Source organism: Penicillium brevicompactum (genome assembly GCF_028827555.1).
Source record: "Penicillium brevicompactum strain IBT 35665 chromosome Unknown utg000002l_segment0_segment0, whole genome shotgun sequence".
NCBI lineage: Eukaryota > Fungi > Ascomycota > Eurotiomycetes > Eurotiales > Aspergillaceae > Penicillium > Penicillium brevicompactum.
In genome coordinates, this window is record NW_026623205.1 from 3237190 (window position 1) to 3257104 (window position 19915).

The window sequence follows — 19915 nt, forward strand, 5'->3', positions numbered from 1 at the left end:
CAACGACAAGTCTTTCGAAGCAGATTGCAACGTGCATTGTCCTTGTCGTCTTCTGAGTCTGATGAAACCAGCAGTCCGTCGGCATCTGAGGCAGACGATACAACAGAGGACGACTCTTTGCGGAATGGAAACGACTGCTCTGACGTTCAGGAAAACAGCAACCCAGCCGACGAGCGTGAGGAGGCTCCACGGGAGCGGAGAATGAAGCACAAACATGAAAAGGTCTTGGAAACACCCAAACACACTCAGCCCCACGGAGAAGGCAATGCAGTAGCACTCGAATGTGTGGCGGAGTAAGTATTGACCTCATCACAGAACATGACTTCGTGCTGGCCCGCTAACAACGTCCAGACTAAACAACCGAATGAAGTCAGTTATGGATCACCTTCGAGTGAAAATATGAAGCGCTAATCTAATCCCTCTGTCACAGGTCGGGCGAAGCGGGTACCAATCCGGTGTTGTTTTGAAGAAACACGGTCGTCATCTTGGATGTGGGACTATGTCCATCTAGTCTGTGCAGCCAGGCAGCTTGAACAGCAGTGAACAGAACGTCCATTTGAGATGCAGTTTGTTGACACGCGCTTATATAGAGTAATCAACCTTCCTTGGAATTACAACTGTTGTGATATGAAGCTGGAGCAGACCAGGAAGTAAGCGGCACCGTCGGAATTAACTCCGAAGTGTCTATACTGACGAATGAGATGACAGGAAATCAACTTGACTCATTGTTGAGCATATATGCTCATGTATCCCGGCGAAATAACAAGTCAATTCATACCTCCGAACAACAACACAAGACATCCCTAAAATAGTCTGCTCTTAAAAACCAAGTAGGCAAAAGACTGGTTTCCTCGGCGCGTTCACTTCAATAGCCCCCAAGTACCTAGCAAAGATAATCATATTTCACAAAGATTGCGGAGGCTTACCTGCCGCAGACGTGTTGAGAATCTTGCTGAAGGATGGCTCCAACCGGGCTTCCCTCACCGGGCGTTTCCCCTTCGCTTTTCGTGATTGCGATTTGACATACCAAGGCCGTGTGGGAAAGCGGAGCTTCCCAACGATCTTCGATACCAACGACGTAGCCGGTGTGCGAGATTTCCTGAAACTGACACGCTGGCATGGCGAACCATGATTTTCGCAATGTCCAGTCCGACTGGTTGCGTCCTTCATTGTGAGTAAATGTGTATCTGGTATATGTCTGTCGCTTGACTCAGGATATTCTTTTACGTCATCGTGACTTGGTGTGACCTCTGGCTCTCTCAGGTAGTTGTGGTCTCGTCTTGAGCGGCATGCATTTGGTGTCTTTGGCTAGGAGTATCATGCTTAGCTTCTCACAGTACACCATGGAACTGCAGTTTGCCGGCAACTGATATACATGCACTTACGCATAAAAGTGGAAATTCGACGCTCGGGCGATCCCCATGGCCACTTCCTTCTTGTGACGGGGGAGTTCGCGGAGTAGTTCGCGGAGGGGCGGTCATCGAACCCATAATAACACGTATTTGATGGATTCTGTCAACGAGCAAATCGGCTCAATAGCCCTGGCCTCTTATACCATCATACCACATCGCAGGACAGTTTTGCTTACGCGTGGGGGCCCGTGCATCCCGGTTATGGAATCCACTCTTTCAGGAATGTGGCGGAATATGCATGATACGAAACAAGTTAACAGCATGAAACTACCCTATCAGTTCAGGTAAGGGCTCGTACCAAAAGCCTCCCCCTTTTGAGTTTTGGCTTGATACTATGAATTTAGTTGTTAAGAGTGGCTGCCAGAATTGTTCTAGTGTATCTCCTGTAAACTAGGTATTTGGATTTAATTCCTAAACTCGCACTCTTCTATCCGAGCGCAAGGAATTTTTACATAGACATATCCCGGGTGTCACTGCAGCAACAAATTAATCATGCTGGAATTTCGAGTTTTACTGGCTCGATCTACATCAACAAATTAATGCATTAGGATAACTGAATTAACTCAAAAATCACCTCTAAAGGTCACAAGACGGATTCAATCATTTTTGCGACATCAGTCTATTTGATCCCCCTTGAATTTCGGCCGGGCAACTCCTGCCCATATCCAGCCTAGACCAGCAGGCATTGTCGCACAGTGAAAGTACCAAGGTCAAAGGTCCGCCTTTGACTAACTTTACAGATCTGGCATCAGTAGAATACTGCAGAAAATAGAGAATAGTCAAAAAGAGACATGATAAATTTGATTTCATTCGGCCTTTTTTACATGCAGTTGGGCTGTGTACTGAACTGCGTGTGGGAAGGGCCTATGCCGTATGACCACTTGCCTATCTGTATAGTCCTTCGAACTCTTCCTGAAGAAGTGAACTACATGAACCGATGAGGCTAGACTTGGCGCAAACAGAGTTGGAGTTACCAGGCAGACAGTTCAGGAGACCTCCAGCGAGGAGGTTACCGAGGATACCGTCGGCCTCAGTCTCCTACTTGGAGTTGCAGCAGGAGATGTCACCGGTGGTCCACTATACCTTGGCATCACACACGGCGGCGGAATCAGACAGCTTGGCGCCAATGACAACAGCCCATGGAGAGAACGAAGGCGGCGGCTCCCACAAACTTTGTTTTGAGAAGATAGGGGAAAAAAGGGATATAGTAATAGAAGGTTGATTGTCTTGTATTGATCTTGAAAACACATCCGGAGTTCAACGATAACTTTGTATCAATTTGTCCTGAAGACCCAATGCCATTTAAGGTTCCATTGGAACAGATACTTGTCTGTTTTAGTCAGGGATAAAATGCTAGTTCTTCACATTGGGGTCTGTCTGGAAATTTTTGCTGTTCGTTTTGGCGGCACTGACTTCCGTCTTTGGATCAGTATGGCGCAGAAAAATGCTTCTGGATTACTATGTTGTTGTTTAGTGATATAAATTGATTTATTATTTCAGAAGGATACATGAGCTTATATATACAACAATGAGCTAAGTTGATTTCCAATCAACTTGGTCGTCCATATAGACACCTCGGAGTTAATTCCGACGGTGCGGCTTGCTGCCTGATCTGCACCAGCCTCATATCACAACACAAACAAGTTGGCCAGCAGTGGTATGAAGCAGCCATCCGCAATCAGGAGCGAGTGCCACATGATTGTAGGGTTGCCTCTCCATCCATTGTGTACTGCTCCAATATTGGCTAAAACCGGCAGGCTAATCAGTTCAAGAGATGGAAACGCTTGAAAAATCAACAACTTTGGTTGTTATACTGTCCTGGCAACATTGTGTAAAACAAGATTCGTTGAATGAGATCTCCGCCATGTTTCACTAATATTTCATGATACCACCTCTCCTTCCGTCATTCTTCGAAGTACCATTATGTACAATGTCATGGCTAGCTGGTATCATTTTTCACATACTCTATGGAGCAATTCATTGGCTCACAAGTGGTTCCATTGAGAAAATGAATCAGCGGGAAGCTTCGCCCAGTCATTCGCGAATTTATCCACGGAGGCTGTGTCTACGCGAACCGAACCTCATAGCCATCTTTCAACCGATCCATGGCTGCCTCTGCGTGACAATCTCAGTTGCTACCTAAGAGACTCCACGTTGTCTCAAAGCGTCACAAGAGGTGAAGACCAAGAACTGTCACCATCGAACGCGAAAAAGAGAGCAGCCGAATCCTCAATCCTCCTGCGAAAGCAACATCGACTTTCATTTTCCGCGTCTCAAACACTGGACTACCCACAACTGGTGACACAAGAGATACATCGAGAGAGATTTCCAAGCCTTACAATCATCAGTATGAAAATGATCAACGATACAATTTAATACTTACAAACAATATCTAATCACATCTTGGTCTCCGACACCATTTGTTCCAGGGAGTGGGCGACGAGGTGTCTCGCCACACAATTGCTAGATAGCAGATGCGAAGACATTATGGTGAGGGAATTATCCCGAACAGACACAACCGGAAGACAAGCGTCGGAAGTGTGTTGCTGCGCATGAGGAGCGGCTATATGACTGAGGTGCTCATCGTTCTTCTTATAGCCCTGCTGGTTATGCGTTGCCATGACTGCTGGCCGTTGAAATGGCAGAAAAATGGTCTGTTTATCATACCAACTGTCAAGTAAAAATAGGTTTTGGAATACTGGATCGCTCTACTTTTACAGCAGCTACTTGCCGATTGGTACTCAGAGTTTTTAAGAACCTCGGGTCGTCGAAATATGTTACAGCTGAAATTGATCTTCCTCCTCCATTGTGGGACGAAGGACTTGGTCCCCTTGACAATATCTCAAACACTTTCTCTTGTCCTCTTTCTTTTGATCAACATGTACCGAGGCCCATGTTGGGATGTGCTATTACGTAGAGATGAAGGAAATGAAGGGTTGTGGCTCATCTCCCGAGTCGGTTGTATGGAGCCGGGTTGACCACGAATGAAAGTCTCATGACGGTAGGCGCCTCCGAATCTGTGGAACCCATAGTAATACAGTCGCCGAACAAAAGATCGGTAGCTCTTCGTGGATGGCATGTAAGCAGATGCACAGGAAACTTGCTTTCTAGGGCGATGAAGATAGATCGCCCATCTTCTGACCAGCGCATTGCTTCCTCATTCTTTGGATCATCAAGAATCCTTTTCCGAGTTAGTGACAAAGGTATAAATGTTGTCGTTTCATTTGGTGTTGCACTTGCTCGCTCAGAATCTGTATAAAATCGGACATATATAATACAAACCCATGACTTGTGTTGGCCCCTGACCGTGGACTACCTCGTGCATATCATTCCTCGAAGTGGCGTCTCCGAGTAGACCTGATTCATTCGAGTTTTCGGGTTTTCGATGATTGGTTGGGCAGTTTGAATATTCGCAAGAGCAGACGGTGAATCTCAGTGAACTGCGCGGTCAGTAGCTTGGCCTCGGGCAACGCCAAAGCCTAAAGGTTCCCATTGGTCGGAGTCGGGATACTGGTCCTCAAAAAGTTGAGTAACTACATCGTGATGGTTCTTGATGTTGCTCGACTAGAGAAACCTTTTCCAAGACGGTATACGTCTGATTGAACTTCCTATGCAAATGGAGGACTACCTAGCTGAGGCACCCGCCTCCGTCCATCGTTTTCTGAATATCAATAAGCTCTTGCATTGCCATCTCACTTGACTGAAGCGCTTTTTTGCAATCGTCTTTATCTGGCCAAGGAGAGAGAAACCGTCAAGGCCTACCAGAGCGAAGGAGTTTGAGGGCCTCTTCTGACAAATCGACACTGGATTCTCCAATCGTCAACTGCGACGGGCCCGTAAAGTGGGGCAAAAAGGATGATCGTCGTCCAGGTCAACGGTGGTCCTTCCCTCACGCATGGTATTGCAGTTGAGAAAAGGCTCTCTAGACTCTTACTCAGGCGAATGCTAGTCAAGTCTTCTCCTCGGCCGAAAGCAATGCTGCCACTCAAATTAAGCACCGATAGATAATTCGTCAATTCAGTCGGGAATTCGGGAATGGAGATATGGGCAAGTCGAAAGGGGCTTAGACTTTTATCATGACGATGAGTGATAAAGTCATTCAATACATTATGAGCTTGTTGATGAGTTCCATCGCCTTACTCATCGTTTGAACGAGTCGCGATCATCCCTGTAATCAAAATAATAAGAAAAGAAAGGAGAATCCGCGAAGTCATTAGCGGCCCACCAAAACCGGGCTAAAGTTTTGTCGCCTTGTCGTAATTTATCGGTCCCGAGAGATGCAGTATGCACTAGAAGAGTGCGGCCATTGCACAGTACTTGAGGTGTGTATTTCTGTATATTTATGATAGCAAAACAAAGGGACATTCGAGCTGATTAGCAGTTGATGCCTTGGGAATCAGGGAAACAGTGGGTGTTGAATGAAACAAATAATGCTTGCTGGTGAGATCCTCCCCACTTTAACCGACTCCATTTACTCAGCACGTGACATTTACATCATCATCTGCGCCGAAGGTTTCGTTCCCTGCCAACTTCCTAAACGAAGTGCCTTGTGAGAAACAAGAGAATAATTGGCATCCCACACCCTCGTCGGGGTTTTCTTAGATGTCACCATACGCAAGACACCATGGCATTTTCGCTCCGCATCGGCGCACCCTTGCGACACGGTGTCCAAAACTATTGTGATATGAGGCTGATGCAGATTAGGAAGCGAGCCGCGCCATCGAATTAGCCCCGACATGTCTATAAAGACAACGAAGTTGATTTATGTATAGCCTCATATTTCCCTCTAAAAGAGTTAACTACCGTTCATACCTCTGAACAACAATAGTTTACAATCAGCCGACTTGAAATCTCCGCCCCCATATTCAACTACTTTCGTAATGCTAAATTATCCAGCGCTATTACCGTCAGTGTCAGAACCTTGTCCTGCATAATCTGTCGAAGAAGGTCAAACTATATGCGTCAACTCAATCTTGGAGTGGCCTAGGAGACCATAGTACGGTTATCAATCCCTCTCCTCAAGCTGAGCCTTGATTGATTTGACCAGTACTTGTACTACTTCTTCGTGCCCTTCATCCATTGCTAGCATAAGAGCTGTATACCCGTCATTGTCTTTTGTCTCTATTTCCAAGTCAATCCTCTCGACCAGCGCTTGGACAACCGCGCTGTGACCTCTTCGCGCCGCCCATGCCAGAGGAGCATATCCGTCATTGTCTTTCGAGTTGACATCCACGTCTAGCTGGCTAAGAAGTCGACGAACTATGCTCTCAAAACCCATCGCCGCGGCCCGAGAAAGGGATATACAGCCCTCCTTATCAATCGAGTCGGCTTTCACGTCGTGGCGCTGGAGTAGACTGACCACCACTCCTTTATGTCCTCGTTCAGCTGCCAATGCTAACGATATGACATTGAAGGCGTTTCTCGGATCGGCTTGGATCTTCCCCCGCTCAAGCAAGGCGTTTATCACGGTTTCGTGCCCTTCCTCAGCGGCGAGGGCTAATGGCGTATTTCCATAATTGTCTTTAGAGTTCACATCCACCCCGCTATCTTGAAGAAGCAGGTCCACAATACCATTGTGCCCCCATATCGCTGCTTGGGCAAGAGGAGTTCTTCCATAAAAGTTCTTTGAATCCACCTCCACGCCATAATAGCTCAAAAGTTACTTTGCCAGTAGAAGATTACCGTGCTTTGCTGCCGATGCCAAAGATGTGTTGCCATGGTCGTCTGTTACATTGATATCCAGACCAGATTCTGCGACAATGCCAGCCGAAACCAGCTCCATGGATGTCACGGTATCACAAACCCAAGATGTAGGGTCTTAGGTTGAAACGATCCCATCCAGGAATCCAGAATGGGAAGCTTCGGGCTATTTATCCAGCGAGAAGAATTTTGCCCACGGCCCACAAAATTCGCCAATCTGGCATTATCTACGTTCCATGGTACCGAAGAGCCGCTAATGCAATGAGGCTGGCGGCGCAAGCGCTAACAGTTGATCCTTTCGCGCCTAGCAGCTTTGAGCGCAGGAGATCCCGCTCAGGCCCCCTCGAGTCTGCATTAGCCCAAATTTGGCGCCCAAGTCACAAACGCAAGTCAAGTAGTGCGTCACGTTTTAGAAAAATGCACTACTCAAATGCACTAGCCAGATGCACTAGTTCTAAAGGCTCCTATTTATTTTTATCTCTCGTAAGATAGCTCCCGCTTCTTTTACCTTGTTGGCCTCAAATAAAAAGGGGGTTAAAGGGGGTGCTGTGCGTACGTGTCGGAGGGTCGCACCGAACCGAGCTGACTCACAGATTGACTCGGACCTCCCAAGCGAACCACGCTATTTGCGTGGAGACTAAGCAGCCTGTTGCATTAGATCCTAGTATGCAAGGTCTATGTGCCAGAAAGGATCGCTCTCATTTTTATTTTCCTCATTATTTCTGAGTTGTTTCCCTTCAGCGTTATATAATCCTGCTATACGAGCGAACAACAACCAGGCGAAGATAATTTTGTACGATTTCATTCTATCACTGAGGTAGAGCAACCGTTTGTATCTTTTTCCATCAATTCCTTTTTGTGGCCAATGAGTAAATGGTTACCCAAAAATTGCTACGGTTCACGAGGCTAAAACCGCGAGACTGGCCTCTAGCCTACAAAGAACAACTCTGGCGCCTAGCTGGTGGTCAATAATGGATTGTGGTTTCCAATATCATAAAAGCTTTGATTCGAAACACCTATCATGACTTGCAGCCTCAAGTGCCGCCACTCCATGCATGAAACCAGAAGATAAGGCGTCTACTGATCCATTTTAGAAAACTCCCAGATCGACTCTACCATTATGGATGACCTAGAATACATATCACATTCAAGGCATATAAATACTCACCTGGACACCTCCAATCAGAATGATATTGCAACCCATCTGTCTTTCACAAACATCTCAAAACCTTATTCAATCAGCAAATATGAAAGCCTTCACACCAATCTTCATGTTAATGGCATTCGCTACCTCCCAGGCAATTGTTGCACCTGCAGGTAAGCCCCCGTCTCACTTTCAATACCTCCCGTTACTAAGGCTAATTTGATAAATTACAGCCGAAACTGCTGACCTAGAGACGCGCGCCGACTACTGCGTTAATATCAGTGTATGCCACGGCTACAATTACGAGGGTGGCTGCTATAACGAATGCAATAGACCCGGTCAGGGTTACGGTATCAAAAAAGAATATCGGAAAAATGCCGGCTCGTTCAAAATCGGGACCAAGGGTTATAACTGCCAGATTGGATCGTGAGTTGCAACATAGGTCTCCTAAAAATCGGAGCTAATATATGTCAAGATCCAATCAGGGCACGGACCCAGTGGACTACCCTGGGATCAAGAGATTCAAGGATGGATGGGTCAATAACATTGAAGGATATCAGTGCAACAAAGTCAAATGACAGGTACATCCCAGGAACTAGGAGGTTGCGTCAACCGGCGAGGAAATGCTATTGATAGATGAGTTAACGAGGGAAGTCGCAATTGAGTTTACTACTGGTGATATGTTGTGATCTCCGGCTGCTAGTGTGAGGCCTATACTTCTATATATTTCTGATAATTAGAGAATATCATGATTGCCCGTGGAAAGCTAGCATGTCCGCCGGACCACGTTCTAGACAGATGCCCTTCGCCTCGCGACCTGAAGCATACGTTGCACGCACGGCCGACTGCAACTTGCTAGCGCAACACGGTCGCTGCTACAGGTGTGGCGAACACGGGCATCGCATTCACGAATGTACAAGCAGAAGATGAAAGAGATGCCACGGTTCGCCGGTCATCGGTCGCTTAGAGTGCACAATGCAATAATTAAATCCGACCACGATGAAAGTACAGTTGTCAAGGAAAATGAAGTGCCCTAGGTCAAAGTCGCCATCTAGGGCGGAAGAAATTCGAAGTCATGTCGATCAAAATCTCTGCTGCTTCGGTGCGACCGAAGAGGGTCCGAATGGACGGTCACCAGCTCGTCTTGTCATACACTCTCCACAGAGGCATCACGGGCAGAAGCTGTTGTCGACAGTGGAGCAAATGGCATAGCTTTCATCGACCATTCTTTTGCGCGTAAAGATGACTTGAAGTAGTGGACAGAAGATAATCGGTCGCTGGACGGATCACGCATTCGACACGAGTACCGGTAAATATACAGGGGCATAAAGAAACGCTACCCTGCTTTGTGACCAGGTTGAACCAGCAACCGACCGTGTTCGGTATCCCTTGGCTCAAGCTCCACGATGCAACAATTGCATGGAACAAGGACACGTTGGCTTTTGACTCCGAATACTGTCACCAGACCTGCGGAATTATGAAACGAACTGAGATTCATGGGGTTACCAAAGAAAGCCAAGCCGAAGAAGGAGAGGGGATGCCAAAAAGGACGTGATCGACATTCGTATAATAGGAGCTTCGCCGTTCCTTTACTCGACAGATAAAGAGAGTAAAAAGCCCAATGACTTCACCATCTTTGCGGACTCAATAGCTGATATCCAGAAGGCGTTGGCCCCAGATGAGAACGGATCCCAAAGTGAAGCTTCCACCGGAATACCAGGCATTTTTAGTTGTCTTTTCTCAGACAGGAGCTGATAAACTTCCATCACACTGCCTCCATGACCATGGGATATAGATGAAGCAAAATTCCGAGACGCCCTTCGGCCCGTTTTACGACATGTCCGAAGATGAACTACTCGTTTTACGTGAATACTTGGAGGACAATCTTGGCAAAGGATTCATTCGAGCATCACGGTCACCGGCCGCATCGCCCTGGCTATTCGTTCTAAACCAAGGGACGGTCTACGATTCTGTCTGGACTACCGAGCACTCAAGGCACTAAGGATAAATCGTCGATGGCGGGCCAGAGTGGACGACTGTAATGTATATAAGCGAACGCGTCTAAGTCATCTGTCAACCCCTCTTACATCTGAGAATGCTTTTTTGCAATCAACTTGATCACACAAATGCGGCTTTTCTCCAGTATGAGCCCGCGAGTGTACGGTCAAGGCACTGCGTTGGATGAAGCTCTTGTTGCAACCCTTCACTGAACAGTGATAGAGCCGCTCATTAGTATGTATACTGTAATGACGGCTAAGATCCGACTTGCGACCGAGAATCTATCGGAGCTTCTCATTAGGGAAGAGCTCTTTCCAAAAAAAATTGAATAGAACAATAATAATCTTGCCACAATGTTCCCTAGAAGCCACCTACGTAGAAGCCTCCTCTTGGGAGTGCATTGAAGGGCGTCGTCGGAAGGCAGTAATTACGGTCAGTTGTGGCCTAAACGGGCCATGTACAGCATGCTATTTGTGAATGGGGCAATACTTAGCCACATTACCATTCTCTCTAGATATCAAGGGGAAATTTGTGTCCTGCGTTTAATTTCATAAGATATGAAGAATTGAGATCGGTTGAGCAGGCTCGGAAAAGAATGGTCCTAACTTCGACTCGTTTATTGTTCAAGCTCATGAAGTGAACATCTATGCCAAATCGATGGTAGAAACACAATCAAAGATATGGCCTCCGTATTGGCATGCAAGGCGATTGCGGGCTGCATTTCGACCTCACAAGATCGCATAGGCGGTCGGGGTTTGGACGGGATTTGAAGCAACCGAAATGATCTTACGCCCCGCCCCACCTTGTGCTGAATGCATTTGGCTGCAAAGACCTCTCAATGGGGCAAGCTCATACTCCTTGCGTGCTGTGTCTTTTATTGATTTCCAATATTTCAGCATTTCTACAAAAGCCAAGATGAAGACCCGACATCGATTTCATCCCTGATACAATTAGGCGGGCTTATTTGGTTGCTGTCTACTTGCGCCCCATGTTAGTTGCCCCTTACAGATTGGCCTTATCTTACATAGCCTTCCCTACGGTGGACATGCCAAGAACGAAAACGCAACATACAATGTCATGGCCTAGTAGTGGGCAAGATTATTCTTCTGGTGATGATACAATTATTGGATTCACACGAGGGCCCCCTGCCATTATGCAGCATGGTATCACTTTTTCAGTTTCTGTGATGGTGAAGTTTGGAGAGTCCAGTGGACTATCATTGGTGCCAACGCAAGCATTTGCAGTCAATGTTTCTCTCGTCGACGAGTACGGTACACGAACGAGTGGGGTACTACAAGGCAATTTGACATCAAATATACAATTCCATCCCACTCAAGGTGCGCATGGCTTTGCTGTATTTGGGGGCCTCTCCATTTGTCAGACAGGATTATGGCGACTCCGAGTTTTGCTGGGTGCCTTCTCTTGCGCCGAAATGGCTATCGAGGCACGTGTCGATTCAATCGTGTTTCACGTCGGTAAGTAATAAACAAACTTTCCCTATAATGACGGGGGTCTATTACTTATTTGTATAACAGCACCTTGAGAAAATAACCATTGCACGATTTCTATCAGATGGTAGAAACGCATGATGTGTTATGATGGTTTTGCCGTTATTTATTTCAGAAACTGGAGTCAAGGAGCGTCAAGTGTGTTACACGTATAAGAAGGAATGATTGATGTGAAGATCCAACGTGCCGTTAATCATGCCAGGGCACAAGCATTGGCCAGTGATCCAACACCTGAGATCTTTGCTCCTAATAAGCTCCTAACCCTAGAGTTAGTCGAAATTGATTCTCGCTCATCCCATGCATCGAGTGGTTAGACAGTTGTGGCACTAAACTGGAAAGTGCATTAATAGTGGCCTACCATTACTGTAAATATCACAGAATAGTGAGTTGATTATTTGGCCAACGCAGATAACGATAGCCCACTACGATTTGCGAAACATCGTGTTCCAATACTCAAGGTGTTTGGATATGTCTTGTCTCAAAGCATTTTTGTGGATTGAAAACCCCAAGGCGACACTGCTTTGGATGTCTTGCCCGGATTAAGAAACGCAAATAACGAACTTTATAGAGCTAGTTTATATTATAAGATGAATTTAAAGAAGGCTCAGAATTACTACTAAAGGAAGAAGAAAATACATAACATTACTACAATGACTGATAATCACCACGTCGGGGTGTCCCTTTGGTTTTTTTTTGTGGGCAGTAGGGACAAAAGATGAGCGGCGAAAACACCAACGTCTTTGGGATTGACAATTCCTAGGGGCGAGTCCTCAGACGCCGCAAACCTAAGGGTATTCTGCTTTCCGGTTTTGCGGTGGTTTCTGATTAGCCCCGCCGCGTTGGAAAGATAGAAGTTTGTGAAGACATTAGGCTGGGGGAAGGTCCACTGCAGAGCGGCGAATTCTGCCATTGAAAGATAAGAATGACCGATATCTGAGACTATGATTAAAACGGGAGAATAACTCTAACACATATCTAATCTCTATAGCTAAGGAGTCAGTCGTTCATCGTAGACGTGGTATCAAATACAAGTACTGTTGGCGGACATCTAACCCAAGAATAAGAATCTCACGGCCAACCACCTCAAACGTCAAACTACAACTTGGGTTCACGCAATGGTAGCTCGTACTCCACATCCAAGTAATATCGTCAAGCGCTCAGATTGACATGCACCTTTTTGCAGGTCCAGTCAATGGCAAAAAAGGTCTCACGGCCATTCCGGAAGGCGATTATCGCGCCAGCAGTGGTAATTACTCCCAAAAATGATACAAACAAAAGGTGCAATTGCAACACGTTCAGCGTATCCTATATCATCCGCCTAACTCTTGGTCTTCAGTTCTTGAAGGGATCTTTTTCCCATCAAATATTGGACCACCGTCAACACGCCAATTATGAGGAATCTCAGAATGGCCCCAGGCTCCAAATTATGAAAGCCACATACATCGCAGCCTTAGGGTCGGTGATATCCATAATCTCGTTAAAGAAGGCAAAATACGAAGCATAGGTGCCATCTGACCAAAGTTGAGGTGCACTCGAGACGATTAATTTGCATGTAAGGTCGTTTATTGAGGCCGAAAGGGCAGCTCGACTGCACCAACAAAATCGACTGTACATGGCCGATAATTTTCGCTGTATCTGGCGTTGGAATACATGGCCAACCAATTTTGAAATGATAAGATCTCGAATTGAGGGAAACAATGTTTCAACATCTCACCAGCTCCACTTTACCAGCCTGCTTGAGCCACATGGCTTATACTACCCTTACTGCGCCTTGTTGCGATCTGGTCAATTGTATATCACGCTTCATCAGTACTGTTTAATCTGTGAGGCTTTATGCCGGAAAAGGCTAAAAAATTGATTTATTGCGGTTTTTGATTTTGTCTCTTCCAAAACTTCGAAAGGCTGAGCCCTCAAAGTAACGCCATCATAAAGGAGACTCCGGGCGCTTGAGAAGTTTCCAATTGCAGGCGCTGAACAAGATCTTCAGTTTTGAATTGATAAGGGGCCTTAGAGGAAGAGTGATGGGGCCGAGTGTTAAACCGAGGACTTTCTGGTCTAGCAGTAATCCATCAATTATCAAATGATGAACAATCGTAGTTCAAAGGATTAATCCGCTTTTCTAGTGTTTTTGAGGGAGGGAGCACAATAGAATATATACATACAATGCGACTATTTTCTATCTATCTTAATCAATCAAACCTGCTATTTCTTTACTCATAATCTAATCTTTACTAAATACCATAAATATCCTATCCGTGTTATTCTCAATTGCCATATCAAAGTAGACATAGGATAGATATCTTCTGGAATTTACACGTTAATTTAAATCCAGACCTATCTACTTATAAGGAAAATTATTACTTATAAAGGAATTTTTAGCTGTCTATAATAGTTACCCGTGTTTTAAGCTCCGCTTAACTTCTCATAGGCTACACGTTCCTAGTATTATATCCGACCCTAGGATCTATATAATTAATGTTAGATATGTTTGTAAGAATTCTATATATACATCTAGAGACTTTCAATATAATAAAAGCTATTGTCTACCCTAAACACAAGATATCATATAAGAAAGCAATAGAATAGTGAAGTTCTAGACCCATATAGACAGCGTAAGCTCGATAAATCATTTCTCTAGATATTTTGTAAACTTCAAAACAATCCTACCCAGCAACCCTACATATTAGTTCTCGAAGTTACAGTACCTTTAGAAAGCTTCATCAAGATCCTAAAGCTATTTAAGGGTTTCAAAGATCCATATGAGATCTTTTTGAGATAGTAGCGCCGATCTTGGTTCAATACTATGGTGCATAGAACAATTAAGAATACAATCTCTGTCCTCCATTCTATAGTATAGCTATAATTGCTATATTAATAGATAGCATATCTTGATCGCCTATCTTATTATCACTTTGTAAGTATTCGATAGCTATTCTTTAATTGATATTATATCTTGTCCCTATTTATTCTCACCTCTATCTTAGGTTTAAGATATAAGTTATATAACTTTTATAGAAATACACGTTATTTTCGTTTTACTGATTAGATACTAATGATCAAGAATACTTAGGATATTTCTACAAATAATATATCTAAATACAATAATGTAGATATAAAAAGGGCTATATTATTATCTAATCTATTACTAGCTTCTTATTTCTACCCTAAAGCAGTCTTTATCATAACTACCTAGACAATTTCCCCTTATCTCGCTTAAAATATCATATCCGTCAACAATATATCATCTCAAAAGTTCTATGGACATATACCGTCCTAAGTGCCCTTTAAGTATTAAGTACAACCTGTGCTATATATCCTTAATATCTATATCAGAAAAAGACAGACTAGAAGTAGACAATCTGCAGATACAATATAACTATATGCTCGTCTCATGCCCTTACCAGGCCCCAAGTATACTCACCTAGGCCATCATACAGGGCAAGAGCTGCTTCGTCCAATGCCTAATAAGGCGGTTCCCTGTATACATCAACCGTCCAGACTGGAACAACCAACGACCAATCATGGTGGCTATAGAATATCGACAGCACAAGATCTTGCAATCACTCCTCTACAATCCACATACCAACGTAAACGTCGCAGACATGACCCAGAAAAAAATAAGATAAGTCCTAACGAGCCAACCAACGTGAAGCTATACATCGGGATTCTGAGTGGTCAAATTATTGGTGACAGATCGCGCCCTCTAGATCCGACACCCGTGTTCCATTCATGTCCTGTCCCAGCAAAGGGCCTGACTATTCCCAGGCTTTCTGAGCCTAGACTGCAAGCCGTTATATGGCATAATTACGTGGGTGATCGTCCATCTGAGGTCTCAGGCGGGACCCACTGACCTGAGTTCTAACTGTCGACCGTGTGGCGCGCCATGTCGGCGGCCTTACCGTCATCCTTAAATCTAATTCGTTTCCCGTAACATTGAAAACTCTTTCCCCCGGATAATACCCTTCCGCGCTCGTCGGTCAATCCACCTTGCTGGACAGGGTGATTAATAATAACCGTGGATAAGTTACAAAGCAGAACATCCGCGCTTTCCCCCGGATAATGCCCTTCCGCGCTCGTCGGTCGACCGCAATCCACCTTGCTGGACAGGGTGATTAATAATAACCGTGGATAAGTTACAAAGCAGAACATCCGCGCTTTCCCCGGATAATGCCCTTCCGCGCTCGTCGGTCGACCGCAATCCACCTTGCTGGACAGGGTGATTAATAATAACCGTGGATAAGTTACAAAGCAGAACATCCGCGCTTTCCCCCGGATAATGCCCTTCCGCGCTCGTCGGTCGACCGCAATCCACCTTGCTGGACAGGGTGATTAATAATAACCGTGGATAAGTTACAAAGCAGAACAGATGGGGTAATAGTTATGTAGTCATGACACAGTTTACAAAGCAAAACTGACACCTTGAGTAATTACCGAGGGAGTTGATGATCAACCATTTCTGGAAGGCCCCACTCGATGATATATGTATTTATATTTGTTCCGGGTTCCCTGTTTCGTCCATTCAGTCTTCCATCTTCATAATTTTCGTTCACCTCAGTCAACCCTCTTGGCTTTGCTTACAAGGCATCGCTATCTTTTATCCGAACATTCCACCGCCTTCACACCGCAACCCCTGGTCAAAATGAGCGTCAGCGAGAGCCGCAACGTCGCCATTGTGGGAGTTGGCTCGTCTATGTCCAGATCCCTCGCTATCTGGCTAGCGAGCCTAGGGTGGAATATTGCCCTCGTGTCACGTTCCGAGAAGAGCCTGTCGGCCATCGCTGATGAGGTGAGACAGGCCCAGAAGGGCAAGAACGGCAAGGTCATTTACCGGACCGCCGACGCTAGCGAGCCTGCAGCTTTGAAGGCTACACTTGACTGGTGTGTCCAAAAACTTGGTGGCAAGTTGGACGTTCTGAGCTACAATGCCGCCCGAGTCGCACCCTCTGATATCACCGAGATTTCCCCCGAGGAGTTGGAGCAAGACTTTAAGGTCGCAGCCGTGGGTACTCTGGTCGCTGGTCAGTGGTTTGCCGCCGGCAACGCCAGAGTCGATCGGATCGCAGAGGGTGAATATCCGCTTTTCCTCGTAACAGGTGGAAACCTGGACAAAGAACCGGAACCTTTCGTGGCCTCGCTATCCACTGCCAAAGCGGCTTCTCAAACACTCAGCCGCTTGTTTGCGAAGGTCCTACCCGAGAAGGCCAACATTTTGGTCGGTATGCCTCTAATTGCAGGAGCACTTATCAATCCTATGACTGGTGAATATAACGAGCAATTCCACCCGGAAAATATCATTCCTAAAGCTTTCAAGCCGTTCTTTGAGGATCGTGAGAATCGCCGTGATGGAAAGGCGGGTTGGACTGTGGAGAGGCTGTACTAGATCCGAGCCATTGTATAATATCTTTGGGAAGTGACGATACAGTACTCTGTCTAGCAAGGCGGGTTGCTGACGAAGAGAGCGGAAGGGTATTATCCGGTGGAAAGAGTGACGGACTGAGGTTACTAGTAAGTATGTCATGTGGCGGGGACGAAAAGGGTGCCAATTATTTGCCCTGAGCTTGATCCCGCTTCCCCACTAAGGGGGCGAATTTAAAGCACAGGAAAGAGCAGAAAGCGCCCTGTATTAGAAATTTCTGAATAAGTTCATGACCTTTCTAGTTTCTTTAACTCCTACCAGCGCAGATGAATAGTAAAACCCCAAACTGACTGAACAATCAGACCACCAAGCAAGCGCTATATTCAATCTCTACTTTCTCGCATTGAAAGCCTCGAACGGCGGCTAGCAGACTATGAAGGGCGGAAAGAAAGGGCTCGGCTCGGGTCGGCGTCATCTCAGGGTACTACATTGGCTAACCAGCGGGACCACAACTTGGACAACAATCCAGCTACTCTAGATTCGGTCCAACAGCTAGTGGACCTTTGTGGTGGACTAAGCTTGGGTGAGGGGCAGGAACTGCGTTTCTTCGACTCCCGCAGCAACCTGGCTATGGTTGCAGAGCAACTGGATAAAAGGTGTCATGATCATCTGCTGAAGTTTTCTGCAGACCGAAGTCAGCGACCAGGGATCGGCGAGGTCGAAGTGGATCGATCAACCCAAGAGGTGCTGTTGAGCGTGTTCTGGAAATGGCAGAATTCATGGCAATATCTAGTCCACGAAAGTGCCTAGCGTCGGAGCTATGAAGTGCAAGACAATAATTACTGCACGCCTGTCTTACTATACGCTATACTGGCGGTGGCTGCTAGTTACTCCCATGAGCCAGATAGTTCGGATATTTACGATCCGAGAACTGCTAGTATAGGCTTCGCTTTAAAAACAAAGCAACTGATTTTCGAAGAGATTAAAGCGCCTCGACTTTCAACGATGGTAGCCACTGCGTTGATATCAGTGACTGAATTGTCATTAGATATTGAACCCGCAAGATGGATGTATATTAGTAGGCCACCCTCTCTTAAAATCGATTTTCCTTCTGCTAACGAGATAGAGGAATTGCTGTGAGGATGGCCTATACCTTGGGCTTTCACACCAACCCTAGTCAATGGGTCGAATCTAGACGCCTCATAGCAGAAGATGCAGAAATCCGATCAATTGCTTGGTGGGGTTATTATATAAGCGAAAAGTGTGTTAAAGGTTCTTTGAAGCCACAATTAAACTGTCATTTCGGCTAGACGTGCAACCGAAGGCAAGAAAAAAGACAGCAATTAATTGACGGTCAATTAGCTGATATATCAAATGAATTACAAAACGTGATGCTGCAGCACAGCAGCATTGATACCTTTGTTCGGCACTATAGTGTCGGCATCCACGTCGATGCTCAGGCAATTGTCCGGGGCATGCCCACTCAGAAGCAGCTCATGCGTTTTGCCTGCTCGATGAGTCGATCCATTGATCCGCGCAGGCCATAAAGGCTAGAAGATTCGAGTTCTGTAAATCAAATTCCGCGTGTGGTTATTCTGGAAGAGTTGAAGCAGGCACGAGAGCAGGCTCGAGACGTAAAAAAGGGGCTTTTGAAAATGCCCAGTTCGCCCTACAACGAGAGTTCGGTGATAATTCTCTGCAGAAAAGTTCGGTATCTTGCCTCTTACGGAAGCTTTACAAAAGCTGGGAATCCCAGAAGAAGAATGTGGACAAGTTACGCAAGAAATTTGAACGAGCAGAGGAGCGGTACAATCTTTCTGTGCTGGACTTGCGAAACGAAAAGGGACGACAAAGAAACCGCTTGATCCGTGAGAATCTGGAGCGGTACAAGAATGAGCAACCAGTGATCGACAGCGAGCGGCAGCTTTCTGGAAAGGTATTCTATAACAAAGTAAACACAAGTCTCTGTCTGGAAACAGACATGCAATTCAAGCAAGAATAAGTGACGCTTCTTGTTAGCAATCAGTAAAACACACTTCTTAGACTTGGTGCTCTCCACCATATCGTTCTCGATAATAAACTCCTTCTTCAACACCTTGATAGCAAACAACTTCCAGATGCTCTTAGTCTCAGCTAGCATAACCTTTCCGAAGTTACCCTTACCGAGCACAACAAAAAAGTTGAAGTGATCCAATCCAATACGGATCTAGAGCTTGACAACCGCCTATTTGATGGAGACGACGACCAGTTGTGGTTGCATTGGCTGCATCTATTGCTGGGGCGGAGGCATGCCGTAGTAAGCAGGCAGTCCAACTTGCTGCTGGGGCATTGCCTAACGCGGCGCAGGTTTCTGGAAATTAGCATAGACAGATGGGTCTAGTGAGTATAAGAAGAAGGAGGCTGTTTAGCCTGCACAGGAGGACAGGTCGTTTCCGCTAAATCGCGAATTTTAGTACCAGGAAAAACGGCATCGTGGAGGACACATACTTGGTGTCTGCTGTGTAGGACTACACAAGCCAGTTGCTGCTGCAGCGGCCAAGGTCGCGGGCCCGGAAGATGACTTCGGGAGCAATGGGTGGCGAGCAGCTTGTTGAGAAGTCGTTGGTGACTGTGGAGTCATGAAGGAGTTAGTCGCAGCGCTTACCGCTTTGCGGAGGCTTGTCTGGGAAGAGTCCCATAGGAACCTTCTTTGGATTTCTGGGGGTAGGAAAGTACGGCATTATCTTGAGGAGGTTGCAGCGGACCGCTTTTGGGATTAGGGATTAGGGATTAGGGATTAGGGATTAGGGATTGGGAT

At 45.9% G+C, this 19915-nt stretch overlaps 8 protein-coding genes across 8 annotated transcripts; 3 read left to right on the plus strand and 5 right to left on the minus strand.

Annotated features, from left to right (window-relative positions):
* Positions 1-860: 860 nt before the first annotated feature.
* On the minus strand, positions 861-1170 carry N7506_003884 (uncharacterized protein; the record flags this gene model as incomplete). The annotated part of the gene is made up of 2 exons (XM_056953179.1): positions 861-883; positions 927-1170. The coding sequence occupies 2 exons, from the start codon at positions 1168-1170 to the stop codon at positions 861-863; spliced, it is 267 nt and encodes an 88-aa protein (XP_056814871.1).
* Positions 1171-3808: 2638 nt separating this feature from the next.
* On the minus strand, positions 3809-4033 carry N7506_003885 (uncharacterized protein; the record flags this gene model as incomplete). Its single annotated transcript, XM_056953180.1, has 1 exon — positions 3809-4033. One exon carries the CDS (start codon positions 4031-4033, stop codon positions 3809-3811), a length of 225 nt encoding a protein of 74 aa, XP_056814872.1.
* A 322-nt stretch (positions 4034-4355) lies between these two features.
* N7506_003886 (uncharacterized protein) lies at positions 4356-4737 on the minus strand (the record flags this gene model as incomplete). Its single annotated transcript, XM_056953181.1, has 2 exons — positions 4356-4663; positions 4695-4737. The coding sequence occupies 2 exons, from the start codon at positions 4735-4737 to the stop codon at positions 4356-4358; spliced, it is 351 nt and encodes a 116-aa protein (XP_056814873.1).
* A 107-nt stretch (positions 4738-4844) lies between these two features.
* N7506_003887 (uncharacterized protein) lies at positions 4845-5103 on the minus strand (the record flags this gene model as incomplete). Its single annotated transcript, XM_056953182.1, is given in 3 exon segments — positions 4845-4976; positions 4987-5020; positions 5054-5103. The coding sequence occupies 3 exon segments, from the start codon at positions 5101-5103 to the stop codon at positions 4845-4847; spliced, it is 216 nt and encodes a 71-aa protein (XP_056814874.1).
* A 1314-nt stretch (positions 5104-6417) lies between these two features.
* N7506_003888 (ankyrin repeat domain-containing protein) lies at positions 6418-7194 on the minus strand (the record flags this gene model as incomplete). Its single annotated transcript, XM_056953183.1, is given in 2 exon segments — positions 6418-7063; positions 7076-7194. The coding sequence occupies 2 exon segments, from the start codon at positions 7192-7194 to the stop codon at positions 6418-6420; spliced, it is 765 nt and encodes a 254-aa protein (XP_056814875.1).
* A 1165-nt stretch (positions 7195-8359) lies between these two features.
* Positions 8360-8834, plus strand: N7506_003889 (uncharacterized protein; the record flags this gene model as incomplete). Its single annotated transcript, XM_056953184.1, has 3 exons — positions 8360-8429; positions 8490-8682; positions 8732-8834. 3 exons carry the CDS (start codon positions 8360-8362, stop codon positions 8832-8834), a joined length of 366 nt encoding a protein of 121 aa, XP_056814876.1.
* Positions 8835-16401: 7567 nt separating this feature from the next.
* On the plus strand, positions 16402-17142 carry N7506_003890 (uncharacterized protein; the record flags this gene model as incomplete). Its single annotated transcript, XM_056953185.1, has 1 exon — positions 16402-17142. The coding sequence occupies one exon, from the start codon at positions 16402-16404 to the stop codon at positions 17140-17142; it is 741 nt and encodes a 246-aa protein (XP_056814877.1).
* A 1631-nt stretch (positions 17143-18773) lies between these two features.
* On the plus strand, positions 18774-19120 carry N7506_003891 (uncharacterized protein; the record flags this gene model as incomplete). The annotated part of the gene is given in 2 exon segments (XM_056953186.1): positions 18774-18803; positions 18821-19120. The coding sequence occupies 2 exon segments, from the start codon at positions 18774-18776 to the stop codon at positions 19118-19120; spliced, it is 330 nt and encodes a 109-aa protein (XP_056814878.1).
* Positions 19121-19915: the final 795 nt, after the last annotated feature.